This window comes from Pipistrellus hanaki (assembly GCF_964339955.1).
Source record: "Pipistrellus hanaki genome assembly, chromosome: 10".
NCBI classification, from domain to species: Eukaryota; Metazoa; Chordata; class Mammalia; order Chiroptera; family Vespertilionidae; genus Pipistrellus; species Pipistrellus hanaki.
Window position 1 is genome coordinate 15,191,798 of NC_140512.1, and position 18,530 is coordinate 15,210,327.

The 18,530-nt window shown below is 45.1% G+C and overlaps 1 protein-coding gene across 1 annotated transcript in view; it reads left to right on the plus strand.

Moving 5' to 3' along the window:
• LAMB1 (laminin subunit beta 1) overlaps positions 1-18,530 on the plus strand; it is a 64,786-nt gene that overhangs the window by 3,356 nt on the left and 42,900 nt on the right. Inside the window, exons 4-10 of the mRNA XM_084897769.1 lie at positions 1,018-1,153; positions 4,387-4,460; positions 10,054-10,242; positions 10,333-10,396; positions 14,324-14,526; positions 16,415-16,535; positions 18,222-18,410. Coding sequence (XP_084753895.1) covers positions 1,018-1,153; positions 4,387-4,460; positions 10,054-10,242; positions 10,333-10,396; positions 14,324-14,526; positions 16,415-16,535; positions 18,222-18,410 — 976 coding nt within the window. The remainder of the gene's footprint in view (positions 1-1,017; positions 1,154-4,386; positions 4,461-10,053; positions 10,243-10,332; positions 10,397-14,323; positions 14,527-16,414; positions 16,536-18,221; positions 18,411-18,530) is intronic.

The following is an 18,530-nucleotide window of genomic DNA, read 5'->3' on the forward strand; positions in this document are numbered from 1 at the left end:
GGAACATGACTCGTGCGTAAATGTTGTAAGGTGTGTGTGGGTCTCTATAGATTTCAGTCTGGGCATCATTTTCAGATTTAAGGTTAATTTGCATTTCAGAAAACTTAGAGAGCAGAGCTCTGTGTGGAAAAGGGAACCATGAAGTTTGGCTCTTTATGATTTGCCATGCTGGAGGACAAAGAGGGTTCTTTGAACTTTGCTGACCCAAATGCCAGCGTGGCTGTGGCCCCCATTTTAAGGAGAAGGGAAATGAGAAGAGAGCAGTTCGAAGCTACTCTAAAACCTAAAGTGTGTCTCACTTCCAGTCCAGGTCCGCGTTGGTCTTTGAGTTGGGAGCACAGTTTATGGTGCTCCCAGCACAATAGGGCAGCCTGGCGCCCCCTTCCCAGATATCCTGAGAAGCTGGTAGTCTGCAGGCCACCACACTGGTCCACAGCTTGGGCAGAGCAGAAGCTAAGAAATCTTATTCTGTAGTTCCTAAAAGCTCTTAAGTGCATCTTCTAGTACTTGGTTTCTACCTTACGTAGGTTTTAGAAAATCAGGCCAAATGAATTGTATGTCTTCCCCCCCGCCCCCCCCCCCCCTCTTTTTCATTTTCAGTTTGTTTTATGTCAGCAAAAATTCTCTGAGACCTCTTCTGCATTTTCCTTGAAGAGTAAGCTCCTCTAGCTATTTACTGAGATTAGACCTTAAGCCGAGAAATTTCATTTTAATTGCATTAATAGCTGGTGGAAACAATGCTTTCTTGTACTTTTGACCTTGAATTTGCAATAGAGGAGGAAATTTTCAGGAGAATTTCATACTCGGTAAATTAAAGTGAAAGGCATGTGGTATGTCATTTAAGTAATTTTGGCACATTCATTTTCCTTGAAGCGAGCAGGTTTGATTTTTGTATTGTGGGCTTGATTTTTATTGTGTCTAGAGAGAGAGAGAGAGAGAGAGAGAGAGAGAGAGAGAGAGAGAGAGGGAGAGAGAGAGAATTGTTTCCTAAACTCATGAAACTCACTTTGCTTTCAGGAGGACAAAAAATGCTTCATTTGCAATTCGCAAGATCCTTATCATGAGACCCTCAATCCTGACAGTCATCTCATTGAAAATGTGGTCACTACATTTGCTCCAAACCGCCTTAAGATTTGGTGGCAATCTGAAAATGGTATGTGGTTGGTGTGGGAACAAGTTTGTGGAATGTGATTGAAAGGGGCTTGCAGACTCCTGGGTGTTTATAATTATAGGATGGCTCCTCAGTCCTGTGATCATGGCCTTTGACAGATTTACTGCCCGAAGCACTAACTTCTCATGCACTTCCTACCAGAAAGCAGTCTTTCATGCTAGACCAAGGAATTCCGCAGCACTCATTCTGAGGGGCCTTTGGGGCATGTGTGCAGGTGCTGAGGAGGGCGTGGGAAGGCCCTGTACTACCTCAGGCCCTTCTTCCACAAAAATGCAGCATCTTTATTTTGATCAATCCCAAAGGACAAGGCAGAATGTGCCCCCATCACCATCACTACCTTCCTTCTATTGAAAGAAAGCTTAATAATAGTCATATAAACAAGCTCTAGATGTGATTTTTCAAAGACTCGGTCAACATGAATATACCCAAGTCAGTTTCACCAGTGAGTGTGTGTGTCCCTTTCAATCCTTCGTTCCTTTTTTTTGGTTTAATAACTTCATCAACTATAATGCTATTATTGCTATGGAATCAAGCCAAAATTAGTTTTACATTTGTTTCAAGCTTGACTGTGAACTTTGGGGAATAGAGGTGGAGTTATGATGTTCATAATTCACCATGTATCATTATATTTTTTAAAAATTATGAGAAAGGGCTTTCAGAAATGAACCTGAGCCTGGCCATAGGAAGCATGGACACTATTAGATCTCATTATTATATGCCCTATACCTGAGGAGTTTTTGGATGCTGGCAGTTTTTCATCATTCTGTAAAGAAAACCTCCCAGTAGACTTCCTCATCATAGACTATAAAATTCCTCCTGCTTTCTAGAAGATTGTTGGTTTCTGAGGAGGTTGGCTATTCACTGGTTGCCCTTAGGGCTTCATTGGCCACTATTTTGAAATAGTGACCCTCAGAGAGCATGCGTCAGCCAGAGCCTTCTTACTTGTGATAGGAGGAGATCAATGTGAAAGAGAAGTTTCTGTAAATCTGTTCCTGAATTACAAAGGACTTCTGGACTAGCAAAAGCTTATGAATAGACTATGAGCATTTCCTGGCTGCTCACATTCTTCCTTTATCTTTATGGAAAGATAAAGGAAGGATGCCTGAGTGTTAGAATCAGGACCCTTCCCACTTTAGGTGATAGACAGTAAAGTAGTTCATCAAGGTTAGCCAAGGTCTCCTTTGCTAACTAACATTTCATCTGAAGGGAAATGCCCAGAATAGGTGCTATCGTTCTAGAGGAGGGGTTTTTCTTGGTAACATCAGGCGCTTAACATTTTCTACAATTTTTAATTTGTGTGGCAAGAGAGACCAAATGCCAGAAAGAAGGTTTTTTTTTTCCAATTGGATTTCTCTGTCACTCTGACACAAGATTAGATGACAGGAGACTGATGGAGCTTGGTCTTTAGAAAGTCAGACCTATCGTTACTGATCCCTGTCATCTCTCCGTTGTCTGATAGTTCACAATTAAGGCCTTTCTTTGTAAACCTGATTTTTATCTGTCTTCCGTGTGTTTTGTTCAAAATGAGCTTTACATGAAGGCATTCGATGATCAGTTCTCAGGCATAGCCGTAGGCTTGGCATGTACAACTACTTTTAACTTACCCTTCCTGGTGATCCACTCCTGGAAGGACAGAAGTCACATGCACTGTGGAAGATGACCTTGTTTCTTTTCTCCATGGATTTTTCTTCCCAGATTAAAGAACAACAACAGCCCTGCAGTGCTTTATTAGGCTATAAATCCAAACTGGAATGTGCTTTTAGGCCACACATTGCAGCCCATGGTCTTAGCTGCAGCAATGGCACCCGTCTTGTTTGTATTTATATTATTTCGTTATCTCTTCGTTTTGAACAAATAGTGCAAGTTTTTAAAAGCCTGGGAGAGGAGAGACATGTGGTCACTTGGCTAACATTTCATCTGAAAGGAAATGTCCAGAACAGGTTTACAATCTGCATTTAAGAATGCAGATAAAGTGAGTGTCACTATAATGTTTTTTTTTCTAGCATTCCAGCTAACTCGTGGCCATCCCACTGGCCACTTTCCCCTCCCCCCGAATTGACAGGATAGGTTTTCAGCAGGAGAGTTTATTTCAAAAGCCTCACGGATTTCCTGAAAATACACCAGCCAGTGACATGATTCGTTCTGACACATTCCTGTCTTCTTGCATTTGCTAGGAAGGCTTCTCTTGCTCTGGAGGGCAGACCCCAAAGCTCTCTGAAGTTGTAGGAAAGGTGGAAAGGTCTCCTCCAAACGGGCAGGGTCCCAGGGCTGGGCTGGCAGGTGTTTTCCATCTCTGGAATTCCAGCGGCCTCTCAGTGTGTGAAAGCCGCTCTGATGGACCCTCAGGGCCTGGTGCAAAGGCGCCTGTGTTTGTGCAGGCTCTCCCCTGGAAAGGGGAGACGTTAGTATTTGTCCGGGCTCGTTTGTTTATTGGCTGACCCTTAGCCTCTTTGGCATTGTTTTTCGGTTGTGGAGATGCATCCAAAGCCTTCTCCATCAGGGCCCGGTTTTCTAAGTCGGAGTATGACTAATGTAGGTGGTAGATTCCTTTCTTGTCCTTGCTGCTACGTAGAGAAAAGGGAGCATTTGTGTTTCTTCTGAGGGAGGATTGTGCCCTGGCACGTTAGTCTGCAAGCCCCGTCCCTGCTGTGCACAGAAAGGCCCCTCTCCTTCCCCTCGGAGAGCCTCTGGGCTTCGAAGGGTGGGAAGAAGTTTCCTAAGGAAAGATGGCCTTGATGCAGCAAGAGGCACCCTGCCAGCTGCCTCATTCCCAGGAACAGATTCCACAAGCTGAGCTCCAGAAGTGTAAGACTCAGGATCCTCAGACGTGGGCTTTACAACCTGATTTTTCTTAAAAATACTTTTCTTTTGATTTCAGAGAGGAAGGGAGAGGGAGAAAGAGGTAGAAGCATCAATGATGAGAGAGAACATTCCTGCATGCCTCCTACTGGGGATCGAGCCCACAACTCGGGAATGTGTCCTGACTGGGAATCGAACCATGAGCTCCTCCTGGTTCATAGGTTGATGCTCAACCACTGAACCACTGAGCCACGGCAGCTGGGCAGGGAGAGGCTTATTGTCGTCTTCTCTGCACCTTCAGGTTAAGATAGAAGGCAAAGAGGCTTTCTCTGAGGAGCATAAAGTTAACTTAACGGTCTCAGCTGTTCACAGATGTGCTTGTTGACTGTTCCCTTTTTATTTAAAAATATCTATAGGTGTGGAAAATGTAACCATCCAACTGGACTTGGAAGCAGAATTCCATTTTACTCATCTCATAATGACCTTCAAGGTAAGGAATCCATAACTTTTCTCACAAATGACATGTGAGAACACGGTATACCCCCCTTTCAAAACAGATGTCTGTTGCGAATTGACCTACATGGACACTTAACTATGATTGCTGCTATAAACTGGGATAATGGAACAGGTTTTTAAACACGGGCATGAATAACTATGCTTAATAATCTACACAGCAAGAAGTAGGGAAAGCCACTATTCCATGGTACTTCTAATTAGGCATCTTTTTATTTCCTGATGGAGAGAGGCAGCTCGGACTCTCCCAACCACAATGAAACATCTGGAGACTCACTCCCTGGCGGCCTGTGTGGATGATTTAATGCTGAGTTTGGTAACTGGAAAGGAAGTGCATTATCTTTCGTTTCCAAGGTTTTGCAGAATCTGTGGGAACAGCGTACAGTTTTCTTATGAAATGCACACGCCTTCTTAAATGCGGATTTTCTCATTCTTTTTCTTCTCGAGATGTAAAATGACTCCGGGACCGGGGAAAGCCTCTGTACAAAGTCCCTTTGTTTCCTCGTCAGCAGCTGCCTGGAAAGGCCAGACTTCGCATGGCCAAGAGTACATGTTGGTTCACACAAAACCCATAACGTACTTATTACTTCTCAGATCAAAATCCCTTGTGAATAGTTTTCCGTTGAGGTTGGGGGCCTTATCTGTCCCCTCTCAGGTTTGGAGAAGGTGCTAGGGTAAATTTTCCATGTGGGCAGACGGCCATGAAAGTCTCACTTGTGTCCTCCGCTGAAGCCCGGGAGGGAGGCGGGGGCAGGGATGGGCGAGGGGGTCAGCATGTGACCCGGAGGGACTGGGCTGCCGAGTCCCTGCTGTCACTGCTGCCGGCGTGCACGGTGACACCTGACACCCAGAGGGTGGGAGGGCTTCCACCAAACACCTTCTCTCCTCCTGGTCCCTTCACGGACCACACACTCAACCTGGCGGTGAGAATGCACACTCAACCACGCGTGAGGGGCTTGCCTTCATGTTATGTGACACCTGAATATACTCAGTCATCTTGACTAAGGTTCATCTGTTACTTTGCAAAGGGCTTCTGTTTCCAAACATGAGATGTTTTTTTATCTAAAAGTCCTTGGGGCACATATTTTGTAGTTGGGTCCACGTTGTCAGACTTCGGTTTATGAGCGAGAACTCATTCTTTTGGTTCTAGCTCATGTGTGAACAGCAACTTCTATAGGGTTGGCCAAACTTGGGGGTGAGTCCCCATTCTGCCCCTTCCTGGCATGTGTGGCCAGAGCTTTGGCTTCCCCCTTGGTAAAGTGGAACAACAACACCTATGTTATGGGGTTGTGTGACATACCCGTCTGTTCTGGTTAGAGGGGTATCAGGTTACCCGGGTCCGTTGTGAGGATGTGATCATTTTTATATATGCTAATGCCTGGCACATAATTGCTCTACAAATACTTACTGATAAGTGAATAAGTGAATGAAACCAACCATTTTGTGTTTGTGAGAAACTGGTCCAGGCTTCATGGGATTTTGAAAAAAAAATATTTTAAATTGATTTTTGAGAGAGAACGGAAGAGAGAGGGAGAAAGAGAGAGAAGTATTGACGTGAGAGTGAAACATCAAGCAGCTGCCTCCTGCACAACCTCTACTGAAGATGGAGACTTGAAACCGGGCATGTGCCCTGACCGGAAATCCAACGGGCACCCTTTCAGTGCATGGGCTGATGCCCAACCCACTGAGCCACCCCGGCCAGGGCTTTATAAAGATAGAGGAGTTACTGCCCATCCAGAGCTTCCAGGTTTCTAGGGGAGAAACATACTTACAAATAACTTACAATACAAGACAGAATATGCCAACTGCCATAGCTCGACTTGCAGAAGCACAGATCATGTACATTAGCCCGGAGGCGTGGGAGAGTAACTTGAGCCTGGTAGAGGAGAGAAAGCTTCGTGGGGAGAGGACTGGGGCCGCCCTGGACCCGGGCCAGGAGGAATGTGCAGGATTTCGGTGGGAGGAGGTGGAAGCAGAGCCCTCCTGGGCAGAGGAAATAGTCTAAGAACACAGCTCGGCTGGTGGGACTCTCCTGGCAAGGCTTGTTCAGCACGTACAGTGTAGATCTGCTGTGGGTCGTGAGGGGAGGAAGGGAAGTGAGATGACAGAAGGACCTTGACTCCTTGCTGAGGAATGTGAACTTTGTAGGAAATAGGGAACAATTGACCAGGAATGGAGGCCTGTATTCCAGGGAGGGAGTCCAGCGGAAATGGCAGAGGAGAGCCTGGGACAACATTGGGGGCTTCTTGTTGAGGTCCGTGTTAAAAGAAGGGCTGACTTCTAAGGGGTCCAACTGACCCCTTAGAAGGTAGGAGGGGGCCGCCTCCTGCAGCCCAGACGTCGGGAAGCATTATGGGAAGCTTTTCCTGATCACACATATCTCCTGCCTCAGAATCATCGTCCAGAGGTGGAGCCTGCTTTCTAAGAAAGCCAGTTGGACCCCGTAGAATCAGAGGTCAGTCAAACCATGACTTGGAGAAAGACGAGGAGCTGAGCAGTGGAAGGAAAGGGGAAGGAAAGGGATGAATCAAAGATTCCTCTGATGTCGAAGCTGAGTAGCTAGAGGGTAGTGACACAATTGACAATGGTGAGGACAGGAAGGGGGTGAGGATGAAGGAGACACGTCACCCTGCATCGTGTTTGTCATGGAGATGGCTGGTTGCTAAGCGGATTGCGTTTTGTTAGGCTAGCAACGTATATTTAGCATGTGCTCCGTGTGGCTTCGCCTATTGCCAGATGTCTCCAAACTCGCACCCCTTTTATTTAGTATGAATTCAGAGACAACTGCATCAGTGTGAGGCCTGAAGAGGTGAGCGACTAAGCAGAGTGTGGGAAGGCTTCCATTCTGCACGTAAAATGTGGTGTTCTTGTTTCCAGCAGCTTCTTAACTCCACAGGAAATTGGGTAATCCGTCGGTGGCCCTTTGGGACGCAGAAATTTCCAGAAGGGAGGGAGAAGGAAGCCTCGCCAGGACGGGCTGTGAGGCTTTTCCCCTCTGCTCCCTTGTGACACAGACATCAGGCTGGTCTGTCCCCAAGCATCACCACCCAGGAGCTGTTCTCTGGGGAGTGTGTTCTGGTTCCGTTAGCCATTGGGGTTTCCCTTTTTATTTTAAAATTCTAATAAGGTATTTTTTTAAAAAAATATTCCTGAATAAGTTTGTTTTGTTTTTTTTTTTTTTAAAAAAGGACTTGAACAACTGGTAGTTGAATAAATCGAAGACTGTCAAAAGGTGACCTTCATTATCGTACACTTGTCTCCTTTTATCCGGGGAAAAGACCATCAGGATTAAGAAAGGCAAGAGGAGGTCTGGGACTGTATGTTTAGTTGTCACCCAGATTTTAATTCTTTCCGGCATTGGTTTTAATTCAGAAGTGTCTGTTTATAAGGTCCGCTTCACTTTTTTGATCTTCCTCCATTGGAATCTGACTTCACGTCCCAAAATGCACTTATGCTGTTCATCAGTGCTGAAGCCGTGGCCAACTTTCAATGCTCATTCCAATTCATCTCTAATCTCCAGTTAACCTTATTCACCCCCCCCCCCCCAACCTCTGTCCTGCCTCAGTTTCCGGATTTTTATCTTCTTGTTCCTTCTTCTCTGACATCCATTTTCAGTCTTCTATTATGCTGTTAGTTACTGAGGCAAAGAGATAGGTTTGGTCTTCATTCAGCTTGGATTTGAATCTAAGCTCTGCCGATAGTTAGCAAGTCAATGGATACCTCTGAGCCTCAGTTTACTCATCTGAGGAAAGACAAATGTGTTGTGAGGCCAAAGTAGTTAGTTCCTCAGGGCTGCCATCCAAAGTATCACGCATTGGGTGGCTTAGACCAGCGGTCACCAACCAGGGGTCCATGGACCACTCACTGGTGGTCTGTGAGGTCTGAAAGGTTGGCGACCATTATTTTAGGCGATGGTCCCAGGTCAAGGTGTCAGCAGAGTTGGTTTCTTCTATGGCCTCTTCCTTCCTTGACTTACAGATGGCTGTCTTCTCCTTGTGTCTGCATGTGGTCTTCCCTCTCCATGTGTCTGTAGCCTAATTTCTTATAAGAATACCAGTTGTGATGGATTAAGGCCCACTGTATTGGCCTCATTTCACTTCACTTATGACTTTAAAGACCCCTACCTCCAAATATAGTCACAGTCTGAGATCCTGGGTGTTAGGTCTTCAACATAAGAATTTTGGGAAGACACAATTCAGTCCATAACAGAAATAAAGTTCAAGGCACTACTCTCTTTCCTTGACCAGCCCTTTGCTGATGCATTTTCCTGGAGCTCCTGCTGGCTCTTTTATCTTGCCCATTTTTTTGTGTTTGTGTTTTTTTTAGAGGGAGAGAGAAACATTAACAGCTGCCCCCTTCATGTCTTTCCTCCTTCCTCCCCCCTGTGCCTACCTCCCGGCATTGAGCCTGAAACCAGGCATGTGCCCTGACCAGGAATTCAACCAGCGCCCTTTTGGTGCACAGGATGACCAACTGAGCCACACTGGCTAGGGCTTACCCATTGCTTTGTGGGGAGAAATTATTTATCTGGAAGTTTTAAATATTGTAATGTATACAGTGTTTCCCAAATCTGTGTTTTAAGCTCCATCCTCGCAGCTGTGTCCCAGACAACTTGTTTACAATTGTCCAGTGGGTGTCACTGGAAAAGGTTCCAGAACTTTTCATCACCCCAAATAGAAACTCTACCCATTAAGCATTAAAACCTTAGTGACCCCTCCCTACAACCCCTGGAAACTCTAACCTATTTCTGTGTACTTGCCTATTCAAGACATTTCATGTAAATGAAATATTTGTTCTTTTGTGCCTGGCTTATTTCACTTACTATAATGTTCTCAAGGCTCATTTGTGCTGTAGGAAATACTAGAATTTCAGTCCTTTTTATAGCCGAATAATATTCCATTGTATGTTTATAGTTTTTATTCATTCATTTGTTGATGGACATTTGAGTTGTTTCTACTTTCTGGCTATTGTGAATAATGCTGCTATGAACATTCATGTACAAATGAGTTCCTGTTTCAGTTCTTTTGGGTGTATAGCTTGGAGTGGATTCCCCAGATTCCTGAGTTAGTAATTCATTTCTCTTGTTTTCCCAAAGCACACCACATGGGACTCTGCTGTGGTATATGATGTATTATGTTGTAAATGATTTATATCCATATTGATAGCTCATGGGACTGTCTACAGCATGTAGACCAGTGTGTGGTACATGACACAGTTGCTGAATAATGAAATGAAAAACTGAAAGAAGCAGCCTTCACACTAACCAGTCATCTTAGGGGCCTGGTGACTAAATGTATCAAAACTTGTCGGCTATGAAGGCCTGTTTGTAATCAGTTTCTAAAGAGAAGCAGCTTATTCATCTTGGGTAGGGTGGGAGAAAGTGCAAAATTTCGAGGCTAGACACTTTCCTTGCAAGAAGAGGTTCCGCGGGACAGCTTGAAGTAGTTGTAATCCAGCTCTTGTCTGCAGTGCCAACCACAAGCATTCATGGTTGCAGCACACAGCTGAGTGTTATTTTCATTTGAGATTAAAAAAAAATAAACTCCAATGAGCCTTTCCCCTGCCTTTAGACATTCCGCCCAGCGGCTATGCTGATAGAGCGATCCTCGGACTTCGGGAAGACCTGGGGCGTGTACAGATACTTCGCTTATGACTGTGAGAGCTCCTTTCCCGGCATTTCAACAGGCCCCATGAAGAACGTCGATGATATAATTTGTGATTCCCGATATTCTGACATTGAGCCCTCAACAGAAGGAGAGGTGCATTTGCCATTTTTCTACTACATTCTACTTGCAAATCTAGTTTTTGATCATTGCAGAAATACCAATGACTCTTCTCTCTATTTTCAGGTGATATTTCGTGCTTTAGATCCTGCTTTCAAAATAGATGACCCGTATAGTCCAAGGATACAGAGTAAGCTTGTTTTCAAATAAAAGTTTGATGGAAAATAGCAATCAAGGAAGAACTCTTAGCCAGAACACTGCTACCCAGAATCTAAATATTCAGTGCTAAATCCACCCTCTTCGTTTCTTTCTTTTTTTTTTTTTTTCCTCTGCAAAACCCTACTAGAAACTCTCAAAATTTGCAGTAATCAAAGTCCTCGTTGATGGGTAATACATTTTGATAAGAGAAAAAAGATTTATATCAGAATACTCAAGCGGTTATGCTTGTCTGCTTGTCATAATACCTTATTTTGCTCAGTATAATATAAGTATATGTGTGTATAAGTACAAACACACACACACACACACACACACACACACACACACTAAGCTGTTGTAACAAAGTGTCCCCCAAAAATACAGTGGCTCTAGTAAATGGAAGATTATTTCTCTCTGACAAAATCACCCAGAGGGATTCTCAGAGAAGAGGCTCACTACAAAAAAAGACAGACTGACACCCAGTTAAATCTGACTTGCAGATAAAAAATAAGATAGTTTTTTACCATAAATATGCCCTATGTAATATTTGTGTTTAATACAAGTATACCCCATAGTATAACTATGTCCCATGTGATATTTGGGACATGTTATACTAAAAAATGATGGTTTATCTGAAATTCAGTTTAACTGAGCATCTTTAATGCTAAATCTGGCAACCCTAGCCAGTAGGTCACCCAGGTTCCTTCTGTCTTATTCTATTTGTCCACATAGTTAGAACTGAACCAACGGCTTTGTCCTATCCTGTGAGGGGGAAGAAATGAAGGGCATGTGACACAGAAGCTATTATCACTTCTGTTCTCATCCCATTGGCCACAACTGGTCACATGGCTACACTGCAGGCTACACTGCAGAACAACTGTAGCCAGATGACCATGCGCTCTCACTTTTGACTAGGGCTCTTATGTCAAAAGAAGAAAAGAAAGAATAGTGAATGAAATCAGAAGTCTTAGCCATGTTCATTATGTTCAATAAGGTGAGGGTTGTATTTCCATTTTTTTAATGTATATTTTTATTTCAGAGAGGAAGGGAGAAGGAGAGGGAGAGGGAGAGAAACATCAATGATGAGAGAGAATCATTGATTGGCTGCCTCCTGCATGTCCCCCACTGGGGTTTGAGCCTGCAACCCGGGCATGTGCCCTTGACTGGAATCGAACCCAGGACCCTTCAGTCTGCAGGCCGACGCTCTATCTGCGGAGCCAAACTGGCTGGGGCTGTATTTCCATTTTACCTGAGTAAACAAGCTCAGAGAGAGAGGTGACATTAAATAATGTCAGATTCTAAACCTCTAAGTTAGGACTCTCGGTTCAGAGCTCTCTGCAGCATTCAATAGCCATGCTTACGATTTTTTCAGAATTACCTTTAGATCTTTTTGGGAGGCAGAATATGCACTAATTACAAGAATGGGCTTTGAAGTCAGACAGATTTGGGTTTCAATCCCAGTGCCAGCATATTACAGCTTTGTGACCTGGGGCAAGTCCTTTGTTTAAAACTTTTTAAAGCCTCTGTTTTGTTTTGTTTTGTTTTCATTTGTAAATGGAGAAAGTAATATTGATCTTAGGGCTGTTGGGAGGGAAAACGAGTTCACCAGTATAAATCACCTACCAACACGCCTGACGCATAGAAAGTATGGAGTGCACTGAAGCTGCTTTGCTGCTGCTGTTGCTGTCAGCTGTGGCATAGGTCCTGTGTGAAAGGGTGAGGCTCCCCCTCCTGCTGAGCTGCATGCACGCAGGTGGCGGGGGCTGGGCAGTCCTATCTCCCAGCTGGGCATGGTGCTGCTTAACCACGGCCTTGCCCCATGGAACCCCCAGCCTGAAGCAGGAGGAGAGGAGTGGAAGAAGTCCAGGGAAATTGCCAGGCTGTTTCCCCACTTCACTTAATTTCACATGTGGCCCAGACTGTCTGTGATCTGCAATTTGCTCTTTCATTCTGTGGTCAAACACATAGTTAGTGGCACGTCCAGCCCTGAGCTATTTCTGAGTGAGCTCTGCGAGGCCTGCCTTCCCTGCTCTCCAATTCCAGCTGCGAGAAATGTCTGCCCGGGCTCCTGTGACCCCTCACCCCCACCCCCGGACCCCAATGCGATGTCCCCAGAAGGACTCCCGGTCTCCTCCTTTTTAAGTGAAACTTGTGGGACTTGGGGAATGTGCTGCCAGTATAATTCTGTTGACTTCTGTTGTTAAGTGGCATCAGAAAATCTATTTCTGTGTCAAAGACGCATCCGTTTTAGCTGTTCATGCTTTAGATTTACTTTGTAATCAAGGGAACAATAGCTCTTTGGTTGTTTCTGTTGTTGAGACCTTTGAGACTCACTTCACAAGTGATTTCTGCCTCTTGGAACAGCAGTCAGTGCGGGACTCGGTTGCTGTTAAATACGGAGGGGGGGGGGGTGTATTTGCTCTTCAGAGGGCTTCCACCAAGATCAGTTCAAGGGTCTCTAAATACTCCAGCTGCTCTTCACGTTGGCTGTTTGGCCTCGTCAATGGGCGCTTGTGCTCCGTCCTCGCAGGAGCATTTGTGCAAGAGGAAATGTTGGCATTCATAAATTCCACTCGTTCTCTCTGTGTAGTTTTTGATTTTACAAAGAGCCCAACTTCAATGCATGGAGTCATGGACTTTCTCGTTCAGTCCACGGCTCTTTCTATCGTCTCTATTGTGAGCTTTGCATATGTTATAAGTACTGAAAATTGTACTCGGGCTTTGAAAGTATCGGCTGTGCTGGGCCGAGTCCCTGTTGCCTTGTGTTGTGAATTATGAGGCTGGGGGGAAATAAGGCTGCATCAGCAGAAATGAAAGGAACGCTCAGGAGCAGCTCCAGGCTGCAGAGCTCAGTAGGAGGGCAGATGGAACAGTCCATCTTGTGGGGTCCGCTGTAGCAAGAGCAACTTAGTAATTAATGAGAAAACTCCGATCAGAAGGTGGAATGGAATGGCCCCTGGTTTGTAAAGTTACTGTAGAATGTACCTGGCAGCCCAGCCCCTATAATCAGCATAGATCTATAGACCCAGGAAAAAGAAGATAAGAGAAATTGAGAGAGAAAAAATAATTTGTCCCACCATGCTAATACTAAGCTCCTTTATCCTCTGCCACTGTATTTTATTGGTAATTATTTTGGCAAGTGTGTATTGTACAACTAGGACAAAGAAAGTTAAATCGTCATGTTGCTTCAAAACTTGGTTCAGATATTCTGGAGTGTGGTTATCCTATAGTGTGAAATCTATGTTAGTACCGTGGAATACATCTCAATGGTGGGAAATTTCAGGTAGTATTTACCTCTCCAAAAATAAACACAGAAATACAGAGTAGGGGAAAAACAGGTTTACAGCTGGGAGTACGCAGAACACAGAGTTTATACTTGTGTTATTATTTATTATTGTGTTATTTTCTATATGAACTACTGTCAGCCTACTTTTGCCCCACCCTGTATGTTCCTTTCTAACTGTCTTACACTGAAGTTCATGAGAATTTGGGGTGCTTTGATAAACCCTTTCCCGCCTGCATGGAATTTTCTGCTTTTGAGGCTGGCCCTGGTTGCTACAGGAACCAGATGGTATTGCAGTGGTTAGATTACTGTGTGCCAGTGGGTTCTGACAGTCCTGCCATCATAGTCATAAATGTCTCCGCTCTTCCATTCTTGCAGAAATGTCAGTCTGCACACAAATCCGTCACACAGTACACGTTCTCATTACACTAATGGGAAGGCTGTAGCCTTTCTGTCAGAGACTGTCCCATTATGTTAAACTTGACTCTATCACCATCCAGATCAGACAAGGAGGGTAAGCTTGACAACAAGCCATTTTAGTGTGTCACACCTTTCAGTAAAGAGAAAAGATGTGTGCCTACAAAAGAAACCTTGCTTGTTTGATCAGACTTTTCATCTCCTTGGTGGCCTTTGTAGATCTCTTAAAAATCACCAACCTGAGAATCAAATTTGTGAAGCTGCATACTCTGGGAGACAACCTTTTGGATTCCAGAATGGAAATCCGGGAGAAGTACTACTATGCCGTCTACGACATGGTGGTTCGAGGCAATTGCTTCTGCTACGGCCACGCCAGCGAGTGTGCTCCGGTGGACGGAGTTGACGAGGAGGTGGAGGGAATGGTAAGCAAACGCTCCGTGCGGCTTTCTTCTTCCTAGTACACAGGCGGATCTGAGGAAAGTGGAAGCTGGACTTACCATGAGCCTTTCCTATTTTCTAGGGGCTTCATTTTTCCAGACTTAGATGAGGCCTTTGCAGTGTAGCTGATTTTCCCTTTGCCGACTTTCTTGGACTATAGGGGTGTAAGGATGGCTCAAAGATACAGCATTCATTTTTTTTGAGATTGTTCCTATGGGATGATACTGCAGTAGATATTTCAATCAGCAAATATTGAAACGTTCTCCAAATAGCAGTACATCTTCCTGGGGGGGTTAAAAATCGCAAGCATTCCAGTCTCTATGGAAGGCAGAAATCGATCCCCGTCCAAAGAAATTGGAAATTTGGACCCAGAACCAAAGAGTATCATTTAGGAATTAAATGGACTCTGTTTCCTTATATCTTCTAGTTTCATCTTTTCCCTGTGCTCCTAAATTATGTACTTTTAAAAACTGAGGATTTGCAAAATGGATTTAAGATAGAGTATTTTACTGGTTTTCTAAGTGCAATGATAATTCTTGTAGACCCATAGGATGTTAAAGCCAGACAGGATTTATTAAACCAACTGTCCTTATTACAGAAGACCGGGGGTTGAGTTTGCCAGAGGGCCTTAAGTAAGTATGTGACAGATGGAACCTCGGGCCTCCCTTCCTGCAGAAGGCCGGGCGGTGGCGACTTGCTGTTTGCCTTCTCAAAGCTCGTGCGTTCCCATCGAAGAAGGTGCAGGGTTGAGTGCATTTAACTGTCTAAAACTCGCCTTCCCTTTACTCTAGTGAGAAGTGATTGCATCAAGTTGACTTTTTAACAGAGCCTGAAGGGAGGATTTATCCTAATCTTGTTGCGACATCAGAGAACCCTGTCAAGATCATATTTACTTTCACTGTAGCGTTCTGGGTGTGTCGCTAATGTCTCGCAGTTGTGTAGCTGCCATGCCTCTCGCAGCGCATTGGACTGTTTATTCAGAAACTGTAGAGTCCTGTGGTGTGTACTTTGGAGCGATTTTTCAAGTCTCTGTGAAACCACCTTGTAATGACACGATGTTAGTCTTCTGCTAACTGCATTCCTGTCAAAGTGGGTGCAGGGTGGACCTGTCTGTCCTGTTCCCGAATTCCATTCCGCAGAGACTGGTGTTCAGGTGAGAGGCCCGCATAGGGCACGTTGGGTAGGCGGGAAGGACTCGTGATTTATGTGCCTCGGGGTCTTTCGTGTGCAAAACAGTGCATCATGGGCCCTTGCAAAGCAAAATAGTGTGCATGTTTTTCTGAGATTTTCTAATTCCTTTCTTAAAAGGAAAAAAATAAATAAATGTAAAAGGAAGAATGTAAAATAATGGGTTGAAAAAAATTTTAATTGCTGTGCCAGAAGTAAAAAGCAAAGCAAGCAAACAAATATCTTTTATATGGCTTACGTGGTAAAACTTGCAGTAATGTGAGTGGTTCCCAAGTGGTGTGTATAATTTAGTTCTCAGTTATAACTTTTGTTGATTTCTATCATAATACATTTTTTTTTAACTCATAAGTAACTAGTTTTTTGGGTTTTTTGGGTTTTTAAAATATTCTTAAGTTACTATTTTCATTCACCTGGCTTTTTTCCATTGATAGTTTAATAAAATAGGTATTGAGTTTCCATTATATATCGATAGTAGGAATAGTTCCTAGAGATGCGTGCTATAGCCATCAACAAAATAGATGGAACTCACTGTGGGGAGGAACCAAATGAAAGCAAACCCTCCCTGTGGTGCACGAGAGCTTAGAATTGGTGTAAAAAGGGGTTTCTATTTTCCACTGACCGTGGAAAAGTCTAGCCGTTGGCATACCTTTTACTCTGCTCTTTCCTGTTTTTACAACTTTCAAGGTTCATGGCCACTGCATGTGCAGGCATAATACCAAGGGCTTGAACTGTGAACTGTGCATGGACTTCTACCACGACTTACCATGGAGACCAGCTGAAGGTCGAAACAGCCATGCCTGTAAAAGTAAGTCTGAGCCAGAGGGACATTTTGAGTCGATTCAGACACCAGTATCCATCTTTTGGTAAGAGATAAGGTGATAGTACACTATTTTGAAAAAAAAAGAGAAATTTACTGCCCTTTTCCCAGCTTTATCCTGATACTCTTAGGAAAACAATATTCACACAAATTAATAAATTACTGTTTACTGAGCAGCACCTATGTGTTTAGCAAATTGAGTAGAAGATGATGATGTTGTCCCTGACACGGTACCTGTTTCAAAGGCAAGATGCCCAGGAGAGAAAAATGAAAGGAAAATATGGCCTGGTAGATTATGGTTGGGCTATGGCAGTGGTCGGCAAACTCATTAGTCAACAGAGCCAAATATCAACAGGACAATGATTGAAATTTCTTTGGAAAGTCAAATTTTTTTTAAACTTAAACTTCTTCTCATGCCAGTTCTTCAAAATAGAGTTGCCCAGGCCATGGTATTTTGTGGAAGAGCCACACTCAAGGGACCAAAGAGCCGCATATGATTTTCGAGCCGTAGTTTGCCAACCACTAGGCTATGGAGTAGACTGTTTGGCCTTGTTTCTTTGCCAGCCCAGCTGCAGCCTCCATTTTTTCCCCCTGCCAGTGGGATTCTCTGGGCAGCACCACCACCCTGCTAACCCCACACACAGTGATTCCCATATGCTGTCCTCCCCTCTGGAGTGTGTCTGCCTCTGCCCCCACTGAGACAGTCTGTCCTAGAAATTCGGAGAGCAGTGAGGGCTGGAGTGGTCAAGGTTTTGTTAGTAACACACCCCAGCTGTCCCTGGGAGAACAGCTAAGATTGTTTAGCTAAAGAGAAGAAGGGGGAGGGGAAGGTGGGAGGGAGTTAAGATAAGGAAAACAACATGGGAGCACCAGGCCCCCTGGACATCTGGTGACCACCACAGCATCTGGGCTGGGAAATGATTCCAAGGTTTAATTCAGCCGGTGTATCCAGGGCGACATTCTGCTGGGCACCGGCGTCCATCGCGGATGAGACACAGTCTCTGTCTCCAGGACAAGTTGGGTGACGAGGAGAGAATGTAAAGCCCCATGAGGGCCACACTGAGTGAAGCCTCACTGCGAGATGATAAGAGGGATCCACGTGGGTTGTTGATCGAGACAGTGAGAAGGTTATGATTAAAGCTGGCTTGGACCAGGATGACTGCCGAGGAGGCTAGAGGAGGAACAGACTGCCTTGAAGCTGACCTCAGTTCTCACCGAAGAGCCTGGCCTGGTGTGGAGGAGGGAGGGGGAGGAAGGGGATCAGGCCTTCAGACCGCGTTCCTCAAAGCTGGCAGCCCACGCAGGCTGGGCCAGGAACACGTTGCCTAGAAAACCTTCAAGGGTGATTGACAGCTTCCCATCCCACCGCGGGGTCCTCCCTGCAGTGACAGCCTTCCTGCCAAGCAGCTTCCGCGGGCACTTTCCCCCAAAGGTTTCCAACGCTGTGTAGCCCATTGCCTTCCAAGGAGGGCAGGGTGTTGAGTTTCTTTCCTAAAGTCCGCCCCTGGAAGGTTCCAGCAGGACATGGGATGTCCTTTTCGCCACAGGGCCTCCTTGCTCATTGCTGTTTTGCCTGAACGTCATCCCTTGTTTCCAGAATGAGCTTCCTTCCTGCCACCCCCCCCTCGGTGAGCAGACTTCGAGGCTTTACTTGACCTTGGTCTTGTCGCGCAGAGTGTAACTGCAATGAACACTCCAACTCGTGCCACTTCGACATGGCCGTCTACCTGGCCACGGGGAACGTCAGCGGGGGAGTGTGCGACGACTGTCAGCACAACACCATGGGCCGCAGCTGCGAGCAGTGCAAGCCGTTCTACTACCAGCACCCGGAGAGAGACGTCCGCGACCCCAACTTCTGTGAACGTAAGAGGGCACGGGGCACCAGGTGGGGCCTATGGGACTCGGTTTGCACAGTCTGGTGGTCACCATCCTTCTGCAGGAGCCCATAGCGTGGGCATTAGACTCAGCCTTATTTTATCTGCT